Below are 24,301 nucleotides of genomic sequence, written 5' to 3'. Positions count from 1 at the left end.
TATGTTTTGATTGTTGTTATTGATAAGAGAACTTTGAATGCAGATTGATGAATTTTGCGGGAAAATGGCAAAGCAACAAGTATGTTGGTGTCTCCCTGGTTGGGAAAACATGGGTAATCATAAGGTTTGGAAAAGTTGGATCCGAAGTTGCTAGATGTGTGAAAGGCTTATGGATGTATGTTGTTGCACATTATCCATATGCCCCTGCTGATAAGGCCCGTGTTATTGGTGTTGACCTGGCCTCTTTTGACAAGGCAATCTCCATAGCTGATTTCATCTCTCTCTCTCTCTATTTCTTTTTCTCTTCATATGCCACTCACTCCAACTACTTCAAAGGTCTTCAATGACGAAACTTTTGCAAAGATGAAGAAGGGAGTCCACATTGTTAATGTTGCAAGGGGTGGAGTTATAGATGAAGATGAAAGAAATCAATATTCTCTCTTCTATATTTATTAAAAGGAGAGGGATATATATATATATATATATACAACACAGAGACCAATTTTGAATTCTAAATTAAAGCCTATACACTGTCATTGCCTAATTTACATTGCAATGTAAATGGAAATCCAAACAATAAAAGTTGACTGTGCATAATTTAAGGAGATCACAGATTTTATGCACTAACTGTCTTTATATTCCTTTTACATTCCTTAACACTCCCCCTCAAGTTTGGAATGTATATTGATAATTCCTAACTTGCCAAGTAAAGTCAAGAATTGTGACAAGCTCAATGGCTTTGTAAAAATGTCGGCTGGCTGATGTGATGTGGATATGTGAGCTGTTTTGATCATTCCTTCTTGAATCTTTTCTCGTATGAGATGACAATCAATTTCTATGTGTTTTGTTCGCTCATGGAAAATCGGATTTGAAGCAATGTGGAGTGCTGCTTGATTGTCACAATATAGATTTGCAGGATGTGAATGCTTGATGCCCAAATCTTGTAGAATGTATTTCAACCAAGTAATCTCACAACAAGTTGCAGCCATGGATCGATATTCAGCTTCTGCATTGGATCGCGACACCATGGTTTGCTTTTTGGTTTTCCAAGAAATCAATGATTTGCCAAGAAATATGCAGTATCCAGTAACTGATCGTCGAGTGTCGCGACACCTAGCCCAATCTGCATTGTAAAAAACATTTAATTTGATGGAACTAGTTGTAGGAAGAAAAATTCCTTGGCCTAGCGTGTGTTTAACATAACGCAACACACGATGAGCTGCTTCTAAATGTGGAACTCGTGGCTTGTCCATAAAATGGCCTAGAATGTGGACTGCATACACTAAATCAGGCGGTGTGATGGTCAAGTAAATTACCCGCCCAACAAGTCTTCGATATGAAGAAGGATCACTAATATAGTCACCATCAAACTCATTGAGAGACAAGTTTTGTTCCATGGGAAAAGAGGCTGGTTTTGCACCAAGGTATCCAGCATCCTCAAGAATTTCAAGAGCATACTTCGGTTGTGAAAGAGCAATGCCCTTATTGGATCGAGCAACCTCTATGCCTAGGAAGTATTTTAATTGTCCAAGATCCTTCAATTTAAACTGATCATTTAAAAACAACTTGGTATCTTCAATATCTTATAGGTTATTTCCTACCAAAATAACATCATCTACATAAATAAGGAGAGCAGTGAATTTACCGCCTTGGGATCGAACGAATAATGAATAATCAGCTTTGGATTGTTGATAGCCAGCTTGTTTGAGAACTGTTGAAAGTTTGATAAACCATTGACGAGAAGCTTGTTTGAGACAGTATAATGATTTGTGAAGTTTGCAAACTCGTGTCTCCCCCTTTCGTCCGAAACCAGGGGGTAAAGACATGTAGACATCTTCATCAAGGTCTCCATATAAGAAAACATTATTGACATCGAGTTGATGAAGGTGCCAATGTTGAGTTGATGCCACAGCAAGAAGGAGACGAGCAGTCACAAGTTTGGCAACTGGAGCAAAAGTCTCATGGTAATCTAGTCCTTCTATTTGACTGTATCCTTTTGCTACCAATCGAGCTTTATAACGTTCAACAGTACCATCGGGTTTGAATTTGATCTTGTATATCCATCTGCATCCAACTAGCTTCTTCCCAGGAGGTAATGGTTGGAGAGACCATGTTCCATTAGCCTTGAGAGCAGTAAGCTCTTGTTGCATGGCAAGACGCCATTTATGATCATGGACTGCCTGTTCAAAGGATCGTGGTTCTGTTTCGACTGAAATGAAAATGGTGAAGGCATGGTGTTTGGTTGATAATTTATCATAAGAAAGCACATCAGATAATGGGTGAGTGATACCTGTAGGTCTAGTCAACGCCGAGTTAGATGATGAAACATTCCTTGAAAGAAGAAAAATACCAACATGATACTCACGAAGATAACTAGGTGCTTGTGTAGTACGTGTCATCCGTGAGGGAGGAATTTGTGTGATAGGGGACAAGGACGATGTGGGTGACAAAGAGGATGGTATTGGGGAATTTGGGGCAACGGAGGGAGTTGGAGAGTTAGGTTCCGGTGAAGATGGTTCGGTGTTGGAATTGGAAGGAGAAGGTGAATTGGAGATGTCATCATCATATGTTGGTGATTGAGTATGAGGAAGCACCATTGGAGAACTTGTAATGGAAGAAGGAAAAGGAAAAATGGTCTCATGAAAGGAAACATCATGTGAAACAAAGATTTTACCGGTTGAGAGATCATAAACCCGATATCCCTTTTGACCATATGGGTACCCAAGGAAGAGACAACGTGTGGCTCTGGCATCAAATTTTGTGGGGCGATGATGGTGTGTGGATGCGAAACATAAGCACCCAAAAACTCGTAATGATCATAGGTGGGATGTTTGTGAAAAAACATCTCAAAAGGTGTTTTGCCTTTAAGTACTGGTGTAGGAGTTTGGTTGATGAGATAAGTGCAACTAAGATGGCATCCCCCCAAAATTTCTTAGGAAGATTAGCTTGAAATAATAAGGCCCGTGCCACATTAAAAAGGTGACGGTGTTTTCGTTCGGCTACTCCATTTTGTTGTGGGGTGGAGACACAACTAGTTTGATGAATGATTCCCTTTTCTGAATAAAATTTTGTCATTGTGAATTCGGAACCGATATCACTGCGAATAATTTTAACTTTCAAAGAAAATTGTGTCTCAACTAGATTGATGAATGTGGTGATGTATTTTTGGGTGTCTGATTTATGATGCATCAAATAAACCCATGTGCATCGAGTATGATCATCAACAATAGTGAGAAAGTACCGTGCCCTATTAATTGTAGGAATATGGTACCCTCCCCAGATATCAACATGAATTAATTCAAATGGTGCATGAGTATTGATAGAACTTAATAGGAATTGAGAACGAGTCTGTTTAGACAATGGGCAAATTAAACAATCATCAATATCACAAAAAATCATGTCTTTAACGGAATGAGAAATCGAACAAAGATTTTTATTTGAAGTATGACCAAGGCGTTGATGCCAAAGTCTCGGGGAATGACAAACTGTTGCAGTGACTGAGCTGCATCTGATTTTCTTCGGAGTATCAAGGTAGTATAGTCCACTTCGTTCAGTTCCCATCCCAATCATCTTCCCCGATCGTTGGTCCTGAAGCATACAGACATTATTAGTAAATATAGCAAGGCAATGGGAACTTCGAACAAGCTTGCTAATAGAAATCAGGTTTAATTTACAGGTTGGAACACAAAGCACATCATGCAATGCAAAATCGTCAAAATGGATGCTGCCTATATGTGTGATAGCAGCCACTGCTCCATTGGGAAGGTGGACAGTTCGGTTGGTAACTTGAGAATTTGTAGTTAACAAATCAGGGGAGCAAATCATGTGAACTGTGGCTCCTGTGTCAAGTATCCAACACATTCCTTCACCAAAAACAGAGGCACAAAAGATTGTACCTGAGAGGTCACTCATAGCGGATGCACTACCAATATGATTAGCCATGGAATTAGGCTTATTGCTGTTGAGAAGTGTAATTAGATTCTGGTACTGTTCTGCTGTGAGGGTGAAGGAGGTGGGAGGTGTTGCTGTATTGGCATCAGCATGATTGATTTTAGAGGAATAGTTCTTACGCTCTTGTTGATCAGGTTTACCACCGACAGAGTTCATCTTCTGCAACTTCCGGCACATATCAATGGTGTGACCTTTCTAACCGCAATAATCACACTTAAGATGTGCTCGGCAAGTCTCTGAGGTGTACCCAAATTTGTCACAAATCTCACACTTCAAATTAGGATTCTTTTGTGTGAAATTTTTTCCAAAATTTCGTGGGTTGTTCCTTACAGCAAAAGCTGTAATGTCAGACACAGGTGCATTTCCCTTTGATACTGCTCGTTGTCTTTCATCCTGGAGAATAAGAGAATGAGCTTTGTTAACTGTGGGAAGTGGAACCATTAGTAGAATTTGTCCCCGAACTGCAGCGTAGGCTTCATTAAGGCCCATGAGAAACTTCATAGTCTTTTGACTTTGTTGAAATTGCAGAACCTCTTTCACAGTGCCGCAAGTGCAAATTGGAATAGAGCACAGTGTGTCTCATTCATCCCAAAGGTCCTTCAGCTTGGTGTAATAAGCACCAATGGTCATGCTGTCCTGTTTACAATCATGGATTGCTTCTTCAACATGAAAGAGATTGACACTATTGATGCGTGAAAAACGCTCCTTCAAGTCAGTCCAAATTTCATGAGCAACCTCGTTGTATATTACACTTGCTCCAATATTGTGTGAGATTGAATTGAGAAGCCATGATTTCATGAGATTGTTGCAGCGCGTCCATTGTTGGAGTTCTGTGGTGGATGTAGTTGGTGGTTTTTGAATGGTTCCATTGATGAAGCCTTCTTTGTTTTTGATGCTGAGAGCCATGAGCATGGCACGGCTCCAGGTGCTGTAGTTTTCTTCATTCAATAATTGAGTGACAAGCACAACTCCAGGTTGATCGGAGTGGTGAAGGTGAAGAGGATCGTTTGGATTGTCATATTTTTCATCCGCATGCTTGGTTTGCTTTTCTGCCATAGATATTGGCTAGAAGAAGAAAGGTAAAAACTAAGGTTGTCAGGAGCGTTACTGCTCTGATGCCATGAAAGAAATCAATAGAAGATGATCTGGTGAGGGCACTTGATAGTGGAGTCGTTGCTTAGGTATAGTCTTCTAAATCTGCTTTGGAAAAATTTAACATTCAAAATATTTTCATGCCATAGCTTGCTAGAATATATTTGGTCTTAGAATGTGGGACATGCAGTACTTGATGTGTTTACAAAGGAACCCCCACCGAAAGATAACAAGTTAGTACAACATGAGAATGTCACAGTCATACCTCACCTTGGAACGAACATCAAGGAAACACAGGTACACATTTTCTCTGACAACTATCTAACATGATCCTACCTCCCTTGATCTAATCCATATTGCATAAAATTTTCCAGGAAGGTGTAGCCATTGAAATCATAGAAGTCGTAGTTGGAGCATTAAGAGGGGAACTTGCTGCAACTACTGTGAATGCTCCCATGGTCCCTGCTGAGGTAAATAATTCTTGAAATTTACTTGGTACACTTGGTTTGGTTTGGGGCCAAATAATTCTTGAAATCTTTATTATTTAAGTAGAAATTGATTTACTTCTAAGAAACAATAATGATTATTTTTCTCAACTACTACAATGGATGTAAGGGAAGTAGGGAACCATAATCAAGTTTCATATTCTTGACTTGAGTAGTAGTAATGGAATAAAACATATGGTTCTTACCGCTACATGATAGACTTGTGGAGAGTGGCATCCTAGAGAAAAGGAGACAGTTTTAACATCATCAAAGGATGGATCGCTACGAATATGGGATGTATCTGACTTCAAAAGTCAAAAACAAGTATTTGCATTCTCATCCACTTCCCATTGCCACTGTGAACTCACAATAGATGAATTTTGATTCATGTCTTGCATCCCATGCAATTTACAACTTAAAAACATGCTAGGTACCATTTCTGTTTCACTTTCATTTTTTATTTTAATCTAGTTTTTGTTTAAACTTAAATTTTGATTTGTGGTTTTGCTTGCTTGATGTAGAATGCATGTATTAAGAAAATACAATGATCAATTTCATGTTGTAATAGCTATACAAGGGGCAGAATATGGATTGTCATGTTTGTAATTCATGGTTGCTTGTTCTATTTTATGAAAGTTGAAAACAAGGGGCATCTGGGTATTTTCATGTTGGTAGTTGGGGTCTAGATCATCAATTTCAAAACATAGTGGTATATCCAATATTCAGCAACATGTGAAAGGGGGGGCATGTGTAAAATCAATTTTTTTTTCAAAAGTTCTTATAGCGACGACCAATAGTCGCTGTCATTATAAGTCTTGTACCTAATGAATGACGGTTTTGGAAGCAGTGGCTGTCGATAATACGTACATCAATGGAGCTTTTAGCGACAACCACCGACGGCCAGGGTGGCTGTCGCTCTATCATTTTGTGACGATATTTTTCCTTATAACGACGGTCATGACCGTCGCTATAGACCTATTTTACTGTAGTGTAAACATAAATAAAATTTGATTTTGGTTTTAGTCGAAATTTCTCAAACTCTCATCAATAGACACTTGAATAGTAGGTTTGAGAAAATTCTTTAATTTCTTAGAGTACTCAAAATGAGATCATTTTCCTCTTTATTTCCTTAGAAAATCTACTATGATAACTTAGAACAATAGTCCTTTTATAGAGAAAAATCATAGAGTTTTACATGAACTAAAATTGTGGTTGATCGATCAATTTTTATCTCAATCTGATTTAATCTTCTAATCAATGTCGATTGATCGGTGTACAATTAAAATCAAATTTTCTCATTTCAAAATTTTAAACAAAATTATAATTTTGACTAGAAATCTGTAATCATTTGTAATTCAAAGGGTCTTTAAGTCACTTACCATCCTATATAAGGAATCAAATGGTCTTGAAAGAATTCTTCAACTTTATGTTTGGCTTTGACTTGAGATTCACCTTGATCTTCAATCATAAGACTAGACTTAACTAATTTTCAAAACAAACCTTTGTCAATATAATTATTTTCAATAATTTTCTAACATTTAGATTCAAATCCCACCAGCATCGAGTTACATATCACTAATTAAAAACATGCTTACCAATCATTATAAAAAAAATGGATTGGGTTCATATCCCTCTAGACCCAAAGTCAATATTTTTTTAAGGAATTAATGATGAAATTTTCTTTTTCTTAAAATTCTTTAAAACTTAAATGATTAAATCAAAATTAGAATAAAATCAAATTTTCATCCTTAAATACATTAAAAAAAAAGGGGAGGTTTCACAATGTGAAAAAAGCTCAAATTTGACAAACTGAGAGGTTGAATTGATGTCAAATTTTTTATTATCAAATATATTTTTTCGACAAATTGAAACTATCAAATTAATGAAGGATAAGAGAAATTCGACAACTCTAAATCATAAAATCTGAGAATATCAAGAATTTCGATGGTCCTAAACAATTAAAATTCAATTTCTAAAATTTATAAGTTTGACCCATCAATTTTTTCTATCGAATTTTTCAATTTTCATGTAGTACTTGACTTTTAGTCAAGATTGTAAAGTTAATCTTTTTTTTATTTTTATTTTTATTTTTTATGGCAAATCTGATACCAATAAATAATTTGATAGCGTTTTCGCTAAATTACCCTTTTTTATTTTATCAAAAAGACTAAAATCGATTGCTTTATTCTCCTCACCTGTTTTGACGTGATTTGACAATGACATTAGTTTTTTTTTTTTTTTTTTTTTTGGTCATTACTTTCCTCTAACTGATAATATATGCCACGTGGTTTCACACCAATGGCCATCTTCTTTATTTTTTCTTGGAAGGAGTGAGCATCAACCAATAAAATGTAAAACAGCTACAAAGCACCCGAACTATTATTAAAGTTGAAATGTCAAATGTGAAAGAAACAACTTTCCAAAATTTAAGGGACCCAATTCTCAAACATATCTTATCATTCCAATAAATTAACATAAAAAATTAAAAAAAAAATCCAATAAAAAATCTAATTTGGAAAATAAACCTTCACAAACAAAACTAAAACAAGCAAGAAGAAAGCTCAGGAAGATAGAGAAGATGGAGAAGAAGAAAGAGCTTGTTTTTGTTCCAGCACCAGGAGTGGGTCACCTCGTATCAATGATGGAGCTTGCAAATCGTTTATTAGACAGAGAAGATAATCTCTCCATCACAGTTCTCATCATCAAAGAACCCTTGGCTTCTAACATCAGCTCCTACATAGAATCACTTTCCACCCCCACAACCTCTAGAATCCGCTTCATCCACATCCCTCCAATAAACCCACCATCTCTAGAAAATTGTGCCATAGAGACCTTCATATCTCTCTTGTTCGAAAGCTACAAACCTCACATCAAACAAACAATCATCACCAAACTCATCTCATCCGAGTCTAACTCAGTCAGACTCGCTGGGTTAGTCATTGATTTCTTCTTCACCACTCTCATCGACGTAGGAAATGAACTCGGTGTCCCAACTTACCTTTTCTTCACCTCTGGTGCTGGCATGCTTGGTCTCATGCTTCATATCCCAACCCTTCATACCCAGATCACCTCCGAGTTGATTGACTCGGTAACTGAGTTGACAATCCCGAGTTTCGTCAACCCAGTTCCTCCGAAAAGTTTTGCCTTCCCCCATGTTGAACAAGAAGGACGATGCATACTATTGGTACCACTATCATAGTCGCAGGTTCAGAGAAACCAAGGGTATTATTGTAAATACGTTCGCAGATTTAGAACCCAATGCGCTTAACTCGTTCAAGGACGGTCGAACCCCACCGGTCTACCCGGTCGGACCATTAATTGATCTTCAAGGAAAGGCGCATTTACGGTCCGACCGGACCCATCACGAGAAAATCATGAGATGGCTTAATGACCAGCCTCCATCATCCGTGATGCTATTGTGCTTCGGGAGTATGGGGTGCTTCGGTGCAACACAAGTCAAAGAGATTGCACTTGGGCTCGAGAGAAGTGGTCACAGGTTCCTGTGGTCTTTGCGTCAGCCACCAAAGAAGGGAGGCTTGGCCCACCTAGTGATGCAACGAATCTCGAGGAAGTTTTTCCTGATGGATTCTTGGATCGAACGATGGAGAGGGGGTTGGTGTGTGGGTGGGTCCCACAGGTGGAAGTATTGGCCCACAAAGCGATTGGAGGGTTTGTATCACATTGTGGGTGGAACTCGATATTAGAGAGTTTGTGGTTTGGTGTACCCATGGTGACGTGGCCACTTTATGCGGAGCAGCAACTCAATGCGTTTGAGATGGTGAGGGAGTTGGGATTGGCTGTGGAGCTGAGATTGGATTATAGGATGCAAAACAGTGATGATGTGGTGATGGCGGATGAAATAGAAGAGGAGTGAGATGTTTGATGGACGGTGATAGCGAGGTCAGGAAGAAGATCCTAGAGATGAGAGAAAATAGCAGGAAAGCTGTGATGGACGGTGGATCTTCGTTCATTTCATTAGGACACTTGATTGATGATCTGATTGGTGGAGTCACTGTGGGTCCAGACTAGCAGCTTGTGTGAGTGTGATTATCCATGGAGGATTTCCCCTCCTCATGCTAATGCTATTGTGTTTTTTCAACATATAGTTATGAAAGTTGTGGGTTGGACCAGGGTTACCCAATTCCTTAAAAGGAATCGAATCAATTCATGGTACAGTACGTTAATTGTAGTGATTTTATCAAAGAGTTGTACTATCGATGCCCACCATAGAGGCTCTCCTCGCCCACTTAAGTTTTTTTAAAGGAGAAATTTCATTGATACCCACGTCGAATTACTCTACGCACCTACCATCTTCTCCATCTATTTATCCACCAAATGAAAATCTCAACTATCTCACCATCTTCTCTATCCATTCTCTCCTTCTCCGCTATCTACCTCTCTTTCTCAATCTTTTTCGTCGTATTCATCTCTTTTTGAATTTTGTGAGACATTGAACAATAGAGATTAGGTTTTATATATTTTTTTTCTAGAATCTTATTTTATTTTTTAATTTTTAATTTTTTTGCATTAAATCATCAAAGAAGATAGAAAATCCATTATTAAAACCTTCAAAGCAACGATTTCGAATCGAAGAACTCGAAGGTTTTAGATAGATTTTGCTCAATAGCTTCAAACCAAATTTGTTTTAGTCGATTCGACAAGTATCCTACAAAGATAATTATATATTGAACATTACAAAATTAATTCAGTGAAAGCCTACAGAAGTACACAAAGATTTTTTGATAGATATTGTTCGGGTAGATTCAGATCGAATTTGTTTTACAAGATTTGGTAAATATTCAATTGGGCGTAACTTTCTATTGAACATTAGAAAGTTTTGTTCGGTAGAAGTCCACCGAATCGATTTTGTAATGTTTAGTAGGAAGTTATGTTCAATAGGTACTTATTGAATTTGCTAAAATAATTTCGGTCAGAACCTACTGATCACAACTTAAAAAATTCTTCAAATTCTTTAATTCAAAATCATCATTTTGAGGTTAAGTGATTTTTTTTGCTATTCTCCTTGATGATTAAATACAAAAAAGTAAAAGAAATAAAATAACTTGAAAATGGTTTGGATTTTTTAATCGATAGATAGAGAAGATGGTGAGTGTATGGAGAAGGGTAAAAATATAATTTCTTCATTTAAAAAAGAAAAAAAAACTAAGTAGGCATGGAGAGTATATGGTGGGTGCCAATAGCACACCTCTTTAAGGAATTCTGTTTCACTTTAATTATTTTTAAGTCCCTTCTACATGTATATATTATTCGAGATATCCCCTTAAAATTTCAAACTAATAAGATACCCCTTGGACCTTTGTGTTTACTAATAGACTAGTGAAAAATGACCAAATACCCTCATATTCAACTTATAAATAAAATAGCTTGATCTTTTTCTCCTAAAAATCGGTCATCTTCAATATCTTTTTTACTTACTTATTACTTCATCCTTCAAATGTCCACATCTCTATCTACCCGTAGAAATGGGGTTCATTTTCGAGTGGCGAATCACGAATTGCAAACCTGAATTCGAACCAAGAGATCCCATGAATCAGGTAACATAGGATTGGACCCTTCGTAGGGGCAGAGCCAAGAAAGGGACATTGGACTTCAAGAAATATATATATTAGTGATTAAGCCCCTACATATTGATTAATATTAGATATACCTCCTTCACTTTTTAAATCAATGACATGCATGCCCCCACTGAACTTTAAACAAGAGTTTTACCCTTAGTGATCCAATCCTTTTATTAAACCTTACTTTCGCGCTTACGGAGCGAATCCTTCTCTAACCCTTCGCTCTCATAATATGAGAACCTGATCTCAAAATGTTGAATTCTGCTCACATAAAGAATCTCATTTCGTTTATTATTAAGTATTTTTTATTTCTTAAATAACTATTAGTCATGTATGTACTAAAAAAATAAATATTATAATGAATAATTACTGAATATTACAATTACAAACAATAATATTTTAATGACTAAAAAAATTAAAATATTATTGTAATTATAGAATTAATTTGAATCCTTAAAAATAGAATGAGCTTCAATCATTAAAACATATATTGATTATTTAAATAGTAATATATATTGATCAAGAATTGTTTTGTCGTAACTAATTAAAGGTGGTGAGTAGCATAGTAACAACAATAGTATAGTCAAACTATATGAATAGTACAAAACAATACAAACAAGCAATGTATGTAGGGCAAGGGAAATATGATTGGTCTTATGTGGTTGCCTTCACACTCAAAGTCAAGACAATCTAACTTGTGACCTAGTAGTCCCAAAAAGTGTATGTATAGATGAGTAGTATTGTCACACCCCCCTCTCAATCTAACACAAATCCCAAAGATTCCTCTGCTAGAGCTCAATGCATGATAATTTACCTAACTCATTTTACAGATAATAATAAGACAACATTCCAATTCTCAATAGTTATAACTAGGGGTGCACATGGTTCGGATTGGTTCGGATTTTGGCAAAATTGGAACCGAAACAAACATAATCGGTTCTACAAATTTGAAACCGAACCAATCCAATTACCCTATAGAACTGAACCAATCCAATCCAATCTTGGTTTGGATTGGTTCGGATTGGTTCTTGGTTCTCGTACTTATTGAAGATAGATACCTTCTTTCTCAATCCAAACATTCTATCTCCTCCAATCTTCAAACCTTAAAAACAAGTAGGACTTTTTTTAAGTGTGGACTTTGGGGTAATAAAAAAATTAAAATTTTTCTATATTTCATTTAAGAAATTTGATGTAGATAAGGTTCAATAAGTAGAAAACAATAGATTTTATAGAAGATGAGATAGAGGATGAGTTCAACAAGTTGAAAATGAAAAAAATTCTCTAAGAAAAATGAAGGGGTTTTGGCTTGAAGTTTAAAATAATGGCATTTAAGTCATTTTATGTTATTCTCCTGAACAAATAAGAAATATATTGAAGATCCATTCGAGAAGAATTTAAATTTATTTACCATTAATTGAAGGTACCTGAGAGATTGATAGCTCAGAGATTTATCAAAGCTTTTTGAATCAGAGAGAGAGAGAGTTCAATCTTCGTTTTCCGATGAGTTGGAAAGGCGGTGAGGTGAGGTGAGTGAGAGAGACGACTGAGATTGAGATTGAGAACGACATCGGCTAGGGTTCTGTTTTCAGAATTCTTCGAATAGGAAGAAAAAGAAAGAAATAAAAATATTTTTTTTTATTTTTTAAATATATATATATAATTGGTTCGGTTCTATTATATCCTAATTCGGAACCGAACCAAATTAATCGGATTTTATTTTCTTTGATTCGTACCCAAACCGTGGGTGTGTTTAATTCGAATCAATCCAATCCAAAGGTTTCGGATTGGTTCGGATCTCAGATTTACCCAATCCAATGTGCACCCCTAGTTATAACACAACATAAATAAAAATTATTAACAAATAATCAAAGTGTAGATGCCAACATAAAAATTAATCATGATCCATAATCCTCAAATCTCATAAAAGCATGTCTCACAAAAATAAAACAAAGGACATAACTAAATAAGTAATAGTAAATAAAATGACACATAGTGCCCTCGCATTAGTCTCCTAAAAAACTGAAATATAAAATCCTAAACTCTAACTACTCCTTAAGTAGATAGAGACGACAACTCATAGACATACACAGCCTCAGACCCTCTTTATCAATTGGTTCCTCAAAAGTTGGCTCCTAAATAATCAAATAATTTGAAATAGTGAATGATAAGGTGATTAACGAGAGTTATCCAACAAAAAATCTATCGTTTTAACATTTAATCACACATGCATCGTATAATCATATTGGAATTTAAATTATGCAGAATTCTGTTATAAGGTAGCGTTCGAATAAATACTAAATAGAAAAATAATAATAACATAATTATAATAAGTATCAATCTATTATTTTTATCATGTAAAAATAATATCGGTTTTATCATGCTTTCAAAGTAAAATATCTATCAGCAATTACTCAATAAAAAATACATAATACAAACATGACGGTGTAATCGATAAGATTGTTGAAGAACACGTCGATATAACCGTCTTAGTTATAACAAATCGATATTTCAATACTTAACCTCTGGTGCAGAATCCAATCGATTTTATTTGATTTTTTTTATAGCCGGTCTTCGCTACCACAAATAACAAATCGATATTTCAATACTTAACCTTTGGTGCAGAATCCAATCGATCTTATTTGATTTTTTTATAGCCGGTTTTAGATACCACAATTAGGTGACCATTTATCCAACTCAAACTGACTATTGACCAATGTTTAAATACTTGAATCAATTATGTTGGTCATTCATTTGACGACTATAGACTCTCAATGATTACTAATCAGCTTAGGAGAGACTACTTATATCTAATTCTATTAATCAATGCAATGCGAAACTCTACTTTCTCTCTCTCTACATTATACAAAAACCACATTTACACATAAATGTTCCATAAGAAAGAAAATGAGAAATTCTCAGATCCCACAAGTACTACTTTTCAAATTAACATATATTACCAAGGAAAATAGAACACCAAGGTTTATCCTAGATTGATCTTTCGATTCTAGAAATATACAATGAATCATTCTTTTTAAGATTTCTACGACCATTTTCTATTAAATAAAAATAGTTTTATCTTGCATATATATATATATATATATATATACACACATCACACATGGGGGTTGGGGGGGGGGGGGGTCAAGAACATAAGTAAAAAAACAATTATTTTTCAAAATATGGGTTAGAAGTTTCAGATTGAGCTGATTTTTTGTGACGATGATCTATATAATGAGAAGATCATCCTCACAAAAATGCAGCCCAATCTAAAATATATAAATCCATCAAAAGTGGTTTACAAATTATTGGTAAAAGAATCAACGGTCCCATTCTAAATCACTTTTGATGGGGTTAGAAGGTTTAGATTAGGCTGGTTTTTTTTTGTTTTGTTTTGTGAGGATGATCTTCTCATCATATAGATTATCCCACATAAAATCAGCTCAATCTGAAACTTCTAACTCATATTTTGAAGAATGGTTGTTTTTACATATGTTTTCACTAATGTCCCTTAAACACTTCTCATATATATACAAAATTTCTTTTTATCGAAAATACAAATAAATGTATGGTAGTACCCTCCAACCGAGAGTTATGTTGTTTTCATTTATTCAACAATCTAACAATCCATCCATCTATTTATTACATCCAACGTGGCCTAGCTACTACACAAGGCTGCAGTGATTGTCCCATTAATCAGTCGAGAACCTAAGTTTTCTCTATCCATCATAAATCATTTATCATTCCAGATATTTATCTAAGTACATCTCTTTTTAGAAAAAAAATGATGGTACTACCTCATCAAGTTGAAGAATCCAACTTGTAGATGCAAGGATATAATATATCTATCATGTAGATGGTCTTGAAATTGTGGACGCACTTTTATAATGGTTCATGGATGATATATGGTAGAGAATGTTAAATATCCTTGTTCACATACAAAACGAAGAAGGAAAACAAAGGCAAAAATAATAATAATGAAAAAAAAAAAAGCGTTTCTTTCTCCCTTTAGTAAGAAAATGAGAAGAGTTTGGAATTTGATACTAGCTCATCAAATCCAAATGAAAGTCCTTATACCTCATTTTCTTTGGATCAAGGAAGAAGAAAATGATGGGAACTTGAAGATATATATCTCATCTCATGACATCAAATTGAAGAATTTATCTAGAATGTTGGAGAAGAATAAGGAAAAAGAAGATGGAGAAGAAGGCCATCTTAATCCCTGTTTGTTGACCTGTGCAACCGATAAAAATTCTGAAGAAAAATGCAAAGAAGAACTTACATTACAAGTTTTAGTTCAATCACATTGACTAAGCTTTTGAGGTCGTTTATGTCCAATTCGCAATATACATTAATATTTTCGGAATACAACAATACTAATAACGTTTAGTCAATATACATAAAACTGTAATTATTTAGGAATCTACCTTTTTTTCAAAAGACATAAATTTTCTTAATTGTTTAATTTATTTTCCTCACCTCTTTTGATGTGATTTAACACTGGCTATGTGGCAGCTTTTTTTGGTCAACTTGGCTCCAGGGGATTCTCCTCACAGAACTTTGAAACACCCTATATTTTCAACTAATTACATGTCGCATTTGCACCACTCCCTCACCTATCTCCCGATTTGCCCCCACACCCTCACCTCCCTTCAATTATTTTTCCCACAGAACTTTGAGACACCCCTATATTTTCAACTAATTACATTCCCCATTTGTCCCCATTCCCTCTCCTCTCTCCCCATTTACCCTTACACCCTCACCTCTCTCCAATTTTTGCCACCACAGAATTTTGAGACACCCTTATATTTTCAATTAAACATGCCCCATTTGTCCCCACTCCTTCACCTCTTCAATTTTTTATTGATGACATTACCTCTTGATAGGGACTTCTCAAATATTAATTAGAAATGACCTAAATATCATTTTTTTCAACTTCTAACTCAAAACCTCTTAATTTCTCCCTAAATCCATTCATCTTCACTATACAACTAACTATAGTTTGCCCCCACTATAGAAAAATCTTGGCTCTGCCCCTGTCTTTATCTTATTAATGTTTTATAAGCTTCACCAGAATACTGTTTTAATTAGTTGGATAATTCGAATCAAACCACACATCAAAAAATGCATTCAATGTCTTGGATTATAAGTCACAAATCCGCCTAGGGACAATTACATTACTTTCATTTTTCATTTTATTATTTTTGAAAATGCTAGATTCCAACTCCTCCATCAAACAAACAATTGAGATAAGACAAATAACAAATATTTTCTAAAAATCAATATTGATCGCCTAAGAACCAATAGAATTTTTCTTTTTTTCTAGGGGTACATTTTTCTTGAAAACCTATATCATATCAACCGTTTGTTTGTTGGAGAGCCTCAATGTGAGGCTAAATTTTTATTTGAAAATATAAATAACATGCCACATTTGTCCCCATAGAACTTTGAGACATCCCTATAATTTAAATTAATTACATGCTCCATTTGTTCCCACTCTCTCACCTCTTCAATTTTTTGTTGATGACATTGCCTCTTGACTAGGACTTCTCAAATATTAATTGGAAATGACCTAGATGTCAGTTTTCTTCAACTTCTAACTAAAAACCTCTTAATTTCCCCCTAAAATCATTTATTTTCATTATACAACTTACCATAGTTTGCCCCCACTACAAGAAAATCCTAACTCCGCCCCTGCTTGGCTCTAACTAATTATAGATGCCACTTGGTTTCATACCCATGGAGACCATCTTATTTTTTCTTGGAAGGAATGACAATCAACCAATAAAATGTAAAACAGCTCCACACAACACCCAAATGAAGTTGAAATGTCAACTCATTTTTTGTTAAAATTTAAGGGACCCAATTCTCAGTCTTATCTTACCATTTCAAAAAGCTAAAGTCAAATCAAAGAGTTCAACAAAAAAATCCAATTTGGAAAATAAAGATAGTTGCTATTGGAACCCTAACTTTTACTTATCACACCTCATTGAAAATAAAGAAAATAATTGGATGAGTGAGAATAAGTAAAAATGTGGGGTATAAGTAGAAGCTCTCTCATTTTTTTAATGCTTGATTTCTACTTTTTGGGTCTATGATTTTATATGAGTCTAATCATAATTGAAACAAGCATTGAAATAATTTGAATGAGTATTTTAATGTTTTGTAATATTGAGTTTAAATATAATTTAAGCCGAACCTCTGTAGTGTGTCGAGGTTGTGTTTTACTCTTGGATAAATCTTCATTTCGTGTATTGAACATGAAGAAATTTCGAGTCTAGTACATTATTCATTTTACTTCTCAAAACATGTTTATTCAATGAATTCGTCACTTTTATAATCAATAAATTCATTGATAAAATACCAACGACTTTACCATATAAATAATCTCGCTAGTAATTTATTATCGAATTCATTGATTATAAAAGAGATGAATTCACTCGAAAACATGGTTTGAATCAAAATGAATAGTGTATCAGATTTGGAATTTTCACATAAGTTGTCCACATTTTGGAAAATATCTTTTTAATTTTTAGTTTAGAACTTGGTGTGTAATAAATAATTTAAAAAATTGGGGTATAATAAATAAAAGTTTAAGTGCCAATAGCAGCTCTCCTTCCAATAAGTAATCTAGGAAACAAAACTGAAAGAACAAGACGTAGATAGAGGTGATGGAGAAGAAGAAAGAGCTTGTTTTTGTTCCAGCACCAGCAGCTGGTCATCTTGTATCAATGTTAGAGCTTGCAAACCGTTTATTAGACAGAGAAGATAATCTCTCCATCACAGTTCTCATCATCAAAGAACCCTTGGCTTCTAACATCAGCTCCTACATAGAATCACTCTCCACCCCCACACCTCTAGAATCCGCTTCATCCACATCCCTCCAATAAACCCACCATCTCTAGAAAATTGTGCCATAGAGACCTTCGTATCTCTCTTGTTCGAAAGCTACAAACCTCACATCAAACACACAATCATCACCAAACTCATGTCATCCGATTCTGACTCAGTCAGACTCGCTGGGTTAGTCATTGATTTCTTCTTCACCACTCTCATTGATGTAGGAAACGAACTCGGTGTCCCGACCTACCTCTTCTTCACATCCGGTGCTGGCAACCTTGGTCTCACGCTTCACTTCCCAACCCTTCATACCCAGATTACCTCCGAGTTGATTGATTCGGTAACTGAGTTGAAAATCCCGAGTTTCGTAAACCCAGTTCCCTCAACAGTGTTGCCTTCCCCTTTGTTGAACAAGATGGATGACGCGTACAACTGGTTACTCTATCATAGTCGCAGGTGTAGAGAAACCAAGGGTATTATCGTAAATACGTTCGTCGATTTAGAACCAAATGCACTCAACTCGTTCAAGAACGGTCGAAACCCACCGGTCTATGCGGTCGGACCATTAATTGATCTTCAAGGTAAGACCCATTTACGAGCTGACCAGACCCATCATGGCAAAATCATGAGATGGCTCGATGACCAGCCTCAATCATCTGTGGTGCTATTGTGCTTCGGGAGTATAGGGTACTTCGGTGCACCACAAGTCAAAGAGATAGCACATGGGATCGAGAAAAGTGGGCACAGGTTCTTGTGGTCGTTGCGTCAGCCACCTAAGAAGGGAGGCTTGGCTCCACCAATTGATGCAACGAATCTGGAGGAAATTTTGCCTGATGGGTTCTTGAATCGCACGGTCGAGAGGGGGTTAGTGTGTGGGTGGATCCCACAGGTGAAAGTATTGGCGCACAAAGCAATTGGTGGGTTTGTGTCTCATTGTGGGTGGAACTCAATATTGGAGAGTGTGTGGTTTGGTATACCAATGCTGACGTGGCCACTGTATGCAGAGCAGCAACTCAACGCGTTTGTGATGGTGAGGGAGTTGGGATTGGCTGTGGAGCTAAAATTGGATTATAAGATGCATAACGTTGATGATGTGGTGATGGCAGATGAAATAGAGAGAGGAGTGGGATGCTTGATGGACAGTGATAACAACGTCAGGAAGAAGGTCATAGAGATGGGAAAAAATAGCAGGGATGCTGTGATGGATGGTGGATCTTCGTTCGAATCGTTGGGGCACTTTATTGAGGTTGTGATAGATGGAGTCACTGTGGGTCCCAATTAGCAGGTAGTGAGCTATCAATGGGGGATATTTTTTCCTACTTTTATTAGCAGTAATAATGTATTTCTTCTACATACATTATTTATTATTTATGAAAGGTGGGTTGGAATTTGGACTGATAGTTATAGAACTTGTCGAGTCAACTCAAAACTTTATCAGGTGGAGTTGAGTTGACTCGTTGGTTTTGAAAGTGATTGCCCCAACTTTCAATAAAGAAGTGATTTAAACAAGTCATATTAATATTCTGTCATGTTGTAATACATTCTATATTATATTATATTATTATATTTTATGCTTTTAGCATTGTCATTTCTACAGGGAGGTGATTAATTTGACCATATTTTGCTATGGAAAATGTAGACGTGACTCTATTGATGTGGATGTGTATGTGGAATCTCGTTGATGCTTTTCCTCGAGATTCAAGTGAGAAACATCAATGGTTTTGTACAGTTGTACTCATCAGCACGTACAGTGTGAAACATAATGTCTTGTGGAGTCACTCCAGCACAGCTCTTCTGCCATATATACCACATTTGTTCTTAATAGACAAACTAACTCAATTTTTAAGAAGTGTCACTTGCAAAAAAATATGGGTAGATCATATTTTGGATGATGTTTGAGCTTTGTTTCTTGTTACCAATTGAGCTTTATATATATTTTTTCCTCACCGATGTATGTTGCCCATGTCTCTGATTACTGATTCGTCAATTGGTTGGTTGGTTAGCTATAGTTTTTCCTCACAGAGGAATACATGATCATGTGTGAGGCTTAAACGCAAGGACCAGCCTACTTTTTTATTATAAATCCAGAATAATAATTATTTTATATTATAAAATCTAGAAAAAATAACAGCTATAAACAGTCATATTTTTGGAACTAGACTTTTTTTAAGGACTGTTAACAATAGTCGTTTTTGCCGACTGCTCAAGACAGTCGTTTATTAAAGACGACTCTGTTTAAAATGACTGTTGCTGCGACGTTTTCAGCAGTCATTTTTTTTTTTAAACAACTCTTGAGCAGTAGTTTTTTGCCATTTTTGATGTAGTGATTTTTCTGATAGTAGATATTAACAAGGCTTCTCACGTGCAATCTATCAGTATACAATTAGATGCCCTTACGTTGAGTGTGTAATCATACTTCAATAACTTCAAAGTTGACTATTTATGATCTAATCGTACAAATAAACCACACATTTCATCCCAGTTAATTATGAGCATTTCATTAGGTACTATAGGATCTGGAGTTTTAGTATGAAACCAATCATATAGTCAAAACTTGCAATAAAAACTGACCATCTTACATATCTCATATCTCATCATCTCATGATCATATCCGTCAATATATCCACTAGCTACCCATCATGTAAAGTAAGTCAAAATGTGTTATTGGACCAAGAAGTGATGAATAGCTTTAGAATTTATCGTTAAAAAAAAATTGTTTTATTACTAGAGTTTGAAGTGCACTTGGGAATTTTTTTCCTTAATTTGACTATAAGACACTCAAAGATAATTATTTTCAAAGCAATAACATCCTTGCATTATTCAAAAGAACAGAATAGAGATATAAAAGTTACGAATACAAGCAAAGCATAAATTATAGGTTCTCTAGAATTCTACCTAAATTATTTATCTACTACTAAAACAGAGTACAAACTTTGTCCTTCACATCCTCGATAACTTGAAAATAAGTGACTCTCCAAGTCTTCTTGAATGCCAAAACACCAAACACACCACAAAAGCCCACCACGACTCCTAATTCCATGCTTAAATAAAAACTTTCTATTTCAATCCCAAGGTCACCTTTACCTTCTTGTACACCATCACCATCATTAGAATCTTGAGATGCTTCACCTCGTTTGTAGTGCTCCGTTAGTGGAGGTCCATAAAGTCCTTGGTTCCCGACATAGCTTAACTTACTGAAGCTTTGGAGTTGAGTGCTCGTAGGAATTTTTCCTGACAAGTTGTTATATGACAAATTCAAGCGCTCTAAAAAATTTAAATTGGCCATGCTTTGGGGAATGACTCCTGACAGTTTGTTTACTGATAAATCAAGAGATTCCAGTGAATCCATGATGCCTATTTTCTCAGGGATTTTCCCTGTAAGACAATTCTCAGACAAGTTCAAAGATATCAACCCCAACAGATTTGTTAGCTGTTCAGGAATCTCTCCAGACAAACTATTACTTGAAAGGTCCATGCTTGCTACAAGTCTAAGAGTGTTGCTATATTCAAGCAACATTCCTTTCATCATCAACGATGCTTTCTCAACATGCAAATATTCTGATCCGAAGAGAAAAATTGGTTCGCTTGAGTTTTGCTTGGTGGCCATAGCACTTAGATTGTTGAAACATCGAGGAATGGTTCCCGATAGATTGTTATGCGCAAGGTCCAATATTTGAAGAGAAATGAGATAACATAGTTCTAGAGGAATACCACCATTGAACTTATTTGAACGAAGACCAAGTACCAAAAGATTTGGTAAGATTTTCCCCACCCATTTGGTATGACTCCAAAGAATCCATTTTTGTTGAGGTCAATAATCTTCAAGTATGTACAATTTTGTAAGAACAAAGGTAGTTCTCCAGAGAGATTATTGTTGCTCAAGTGTAATGATTCGAGCTGAATTAGAGAACCCATGGAGCTTGGAACATTTCCTCTTAAATTGTTGGTCCCCAAATTTATGTATGACAGATATGGCCAATACATCCAACAATTAGGAATTTCTCCAGACAGATGATTTTCTGAGAGATCAAGAAGTTGCAACCGATTGCTGTTGTTCCCTGAATTGCATAGTAACTCAGAAATAGGTCCGGAAAGTGAATTGTTGGAAAGATCCAACTCAGATATGTTTGGGAGAGTCGGGGTAGTGGGCCCTCAAAGGAGTTGGATTGCAAGTAGACGACAGAATCAGACTTCAAAAACTTGGGCAATTCCCCCTTGATGTGGTTATGGGAGAGATTTAGATAGGAAAATTGGGGAGACAAATTCCAAAACCATGTGGGAATGATATCTGAAATTCCCGAGTTAGAAAAGTCTAGTTCATAAAGATCCTTTTGTGTACGAAGCCATGCTGGAAATTGGTGGGTTGCTAGTTTTACAGATCCCAACCATAGGAAGTAGAGTTGAAAAGGAGGAATCCAATTGGAGCTCACATTTAAAACAAATGAGGTTGAATCCATATTTAGAAATTCTAATCTGGTGAGATTAGAAAAGTGAATTTCAGACACAACACCCTCAAATGAATTTCTAGAGAGGCTCAAAGAAATTAGTTTTGAAAGGCATCCAATACCCTCCGGAATAGGACCAAAAAGTTGGTTGGCAGCCAGATTTAAATACTCCAAATTGAGGTTACCTATAGCATCCGAGATTGTACCTTGAAGATCATTGTCGCTAAGATCGAGGAATACAAGACTGCTAAAGTTATACAACCAATTAGGTATATCTGTGGACTTAAAATTATTAAAAGAAAGGCTAAGAGATTTAATGTTGGTCAAGTTTTGAAGAGCCTCAGGTAATGGACTCAAAAACCCATTGAAGCCAATATCGAGAGATGCAAGACCATGGAGACTAAATAACCAATTTGGCATCAAAGGACCAATATTGTTTCCGAAAAGATCAAGGACAACAAGAGAAGTAAAATTCACATATGGAAGATAATGAATGTCATTGATGAGATTACAGAGTCTAAGGTTTAACTCTGATAAAGAAGGGAGCATATTAATTTCCTGCAGCCAATGATCAGATGCCTTGGTGAGGTTTACATAACTCATATCGAGGTATCGCAGAGAAGAAAGATGAGCAAGCCATTCAAGATTCTCAGCATCTAATTTAAAATTACGTCCCAAATCAAGGTAACGCAAACTTGATAGATTTCCAAGTTGATGGGGAACTTTGCCACTGAAACCGGCTTCAGAGAGGTTTAAATATATCAGATTCTGGATCGATCCAAGGAAAGATGGAATGCAAATTCCTCCAAAAGCATTGAAGCTCAAGTCCAAGTAATTTAGATGTTTCAACTCCAAAAGAGAAGGACTTATCTCACCACCCAGCATTGAAAATGATCCATTCAGGAAGTCGTAACCCCTTAGGTGTAAGCCAACAACATGATGGGTGGTGTTGTGGCAACGTACACCTTTCCATGTTTTACAACAATCTTGAGCAGAAGACCAAGAGGAGAGCACATTTGAAGGATCTTGGAGAGCTTGTTTGAAGCTAAGCAGAGCTTGTCTCTCTGTTTGTATGCAAAACACATCTGAATATGAATTTGAAGAGAAAGTGAAATTGATGGTGTTGGCAATGGAGAGAAGCCCAAGCAGAAGAACAACAACAAGTATGGATTTCTCCATCATCAATAACTATTAGTATTAGAGAGATGAGAATGTCAATAGGATTTTCCAATATATATAGGCCAATTGTATTTATACATTTGAGAAAGTTAAAAGAAAGAGGAAAAAGGAAAGGGTGAAAACAAAGTTTGTTTGGGATTGGTAGAAGTTTCATAGGGGGAATTAATTATATTCAAGTAAAAAAATATATGAAGTCCTCATTTTGAAAATCTTCTTTGTAAAATCCTTAAAATCTGAAGAAGTTTTATGAAAATTTTGAAATCTGAAGATTTACACGTTTTTACATTAGAAGTTTTGTTTCAATTTTAAGACAATCGGTCAAAGCCTCATCCATTTTTACGGTTGAACCATTATACTTATTATGGGAACCGACAGTTCTTAGAATGAACCGGACTGAAAAATATAAAAACTCCGGTTCTTAGAATGAACCGGACTGAAGAAGTTACAATGAAAAATAACTTTTTAAATTTTTTTTATTCTTATATATATATATATATGGGTCAGGTTCGACAACCAACATTAGGGAGCCAACACGTTTGTCCTACATGGGCGGAGCCAAGATTTTCCTGTAGTGGGGGCAAGCTATGGTTAGTTGTATAGTGAAGTTAAATGGTTTTAAGTCATTTTCAATTAATATTTGAAAAGTCCCAATCAAGAGGTTTTTAGTTAGAAGTTGAAGAAAATGATATATAGGTCATTTCCAATTAATATTTGAGAAGTCCCATTCAGGAGG

At 35.8% G+C, this 24,301-nt stretch overlaps 4 protein-coding genes and 1 pseudogene across 4 annotated transcripts; 2 read left to right on the top strand and 3 right to left on the bottom strand.

Annotated features, from left to right (window-relative positions):
- Window positions 1-653: 653 nt before the first annotated feature.
- On the bottom strand, window positions 654-4,452 carry LOC147410972 (uncharacterized). The gene is made up of 5 exons (XM_086429978.1): window positions 4,282-4,452; window positions 3,487-4,146; window positions 3,242-3,348; window positions 1,646-2,745; window positions 654-1,507 (listed from the first exon to the last, which is right to left on the bottom strand). Exons 1-5 carry the CDS (start codon window positions 4,450-4,452, stop codon window positions 654-656), a joined length of 2,892 nt encoding a protein of 963 aa, XP_086286104.1.
- A 78-nt stretch (window positions 4,453-4,530) lies between these two features.
- Window positions 4,531-5,007, bottom strand: LOC147410971 (uncharacterized). The gene has a single exon (XM_086429890.1). The coding sequence runs from the start codon at window positions 5,005-5,007 to the stop codon at window positions 4,531-4,533; it is 477 nt and encodes a 158-aa protein (XP_086286016.1).
- A 3,026-nt stretch (window positions 5,008-8,033) lies between these two features.
- On the top strand, window positions 8,034-9,822 carry LOC147410970 (UDP-glycosyltransferase 71K1-like). Its single transcript, XM_086442481.1, is given in 3 exon segments — window positions 8,034-8,712; window positions 8,714-9,068; window positions 9,071-9,822. Coding segments are annotated over 3 exon segments (1,293 nt in total). The 5' UTR covers window positions 8,034-8,106; the 3' UTR covers window positions 9,403-9,822.
- Window positions 9,823-17,706: 7,884 nt separating this feature from the next.
- Window positions 17,707-19,540, top strand: LOC147410969 (UDP-glycosyltransferase 71K1 pseudogene; annotated as a pseudogene).
- Window positions 19,541-20,622: 1,082 nt separating this feature from the next.
- Window positions 20,623-23,718, bottom strand: LOC147410968 (receptor-like protein EIX1). Its single transcript, XM_086442397.1, is given in 3 exon segments — window positions 20,623-21,752; window positions 21,755-22,084; window positions 22,087-23,718. Coding segments are annotated over 3 exon segments (2,706 nt in total). The 5' UTR covers window positions 23,569-23,718; the 3' UTR covers window positions 20,623-20,858.
- Between the last annotated feature and the right edge of the window lie 583 nt (window positions 23,719-24,301).

This window comes from Akebia trifoliata, chromosome 1 (genome assembly GCF_017979445.1).
Source record: "Akebia trifoliata isolate Shusen 1 chromosome 1, ASM1797944v1, whole genome shotgun sequence".
NCBI classification, from domain to species: domain Eukaryota; kingdom Viridiplantae; phylum Streptophyta; class Magnoliopsida; order Ranunculales; family Lardizabalaceae; genus Akebia; species Akebia trifoliata.
Note: the sequence above shows the minus strand (reverse complement) of the source record. Positions and strands in the feature narration are given on the sequence as shown.

Bases quoted from the DNA above. Each gene is read 5' to 3' on its own strand.
- LOC147410971 (XM_086429890.1), bottom strand. From the start codon at position 5,007: ATGGCAGAAAAGCAAACCAAGCATGCGGATGAAAAATATGACAATCCA.
- LOC147410972 (XM_086429978.1), bottom strand. From the start codon at position 4,452: ATGAAGTTTCTCATGGGCCTTAATGAAGCCTACGCTGCAGTTCGGGGA. The intron at 2,746-3,241 runs GTACTTTCTCAC...ATTTGATGCCAG, and splicing joins CCTACAATTAATAGGGCACG to AGCCACACGTTGTCTCTTCC. The intron at 1,508-1,645 runs GTAAATTCACTG...AATACTTCCTAG, and splicing joins ATTCGTTCGATCCCAAGGCG to GCATAGAGGTTGCTCGATCC.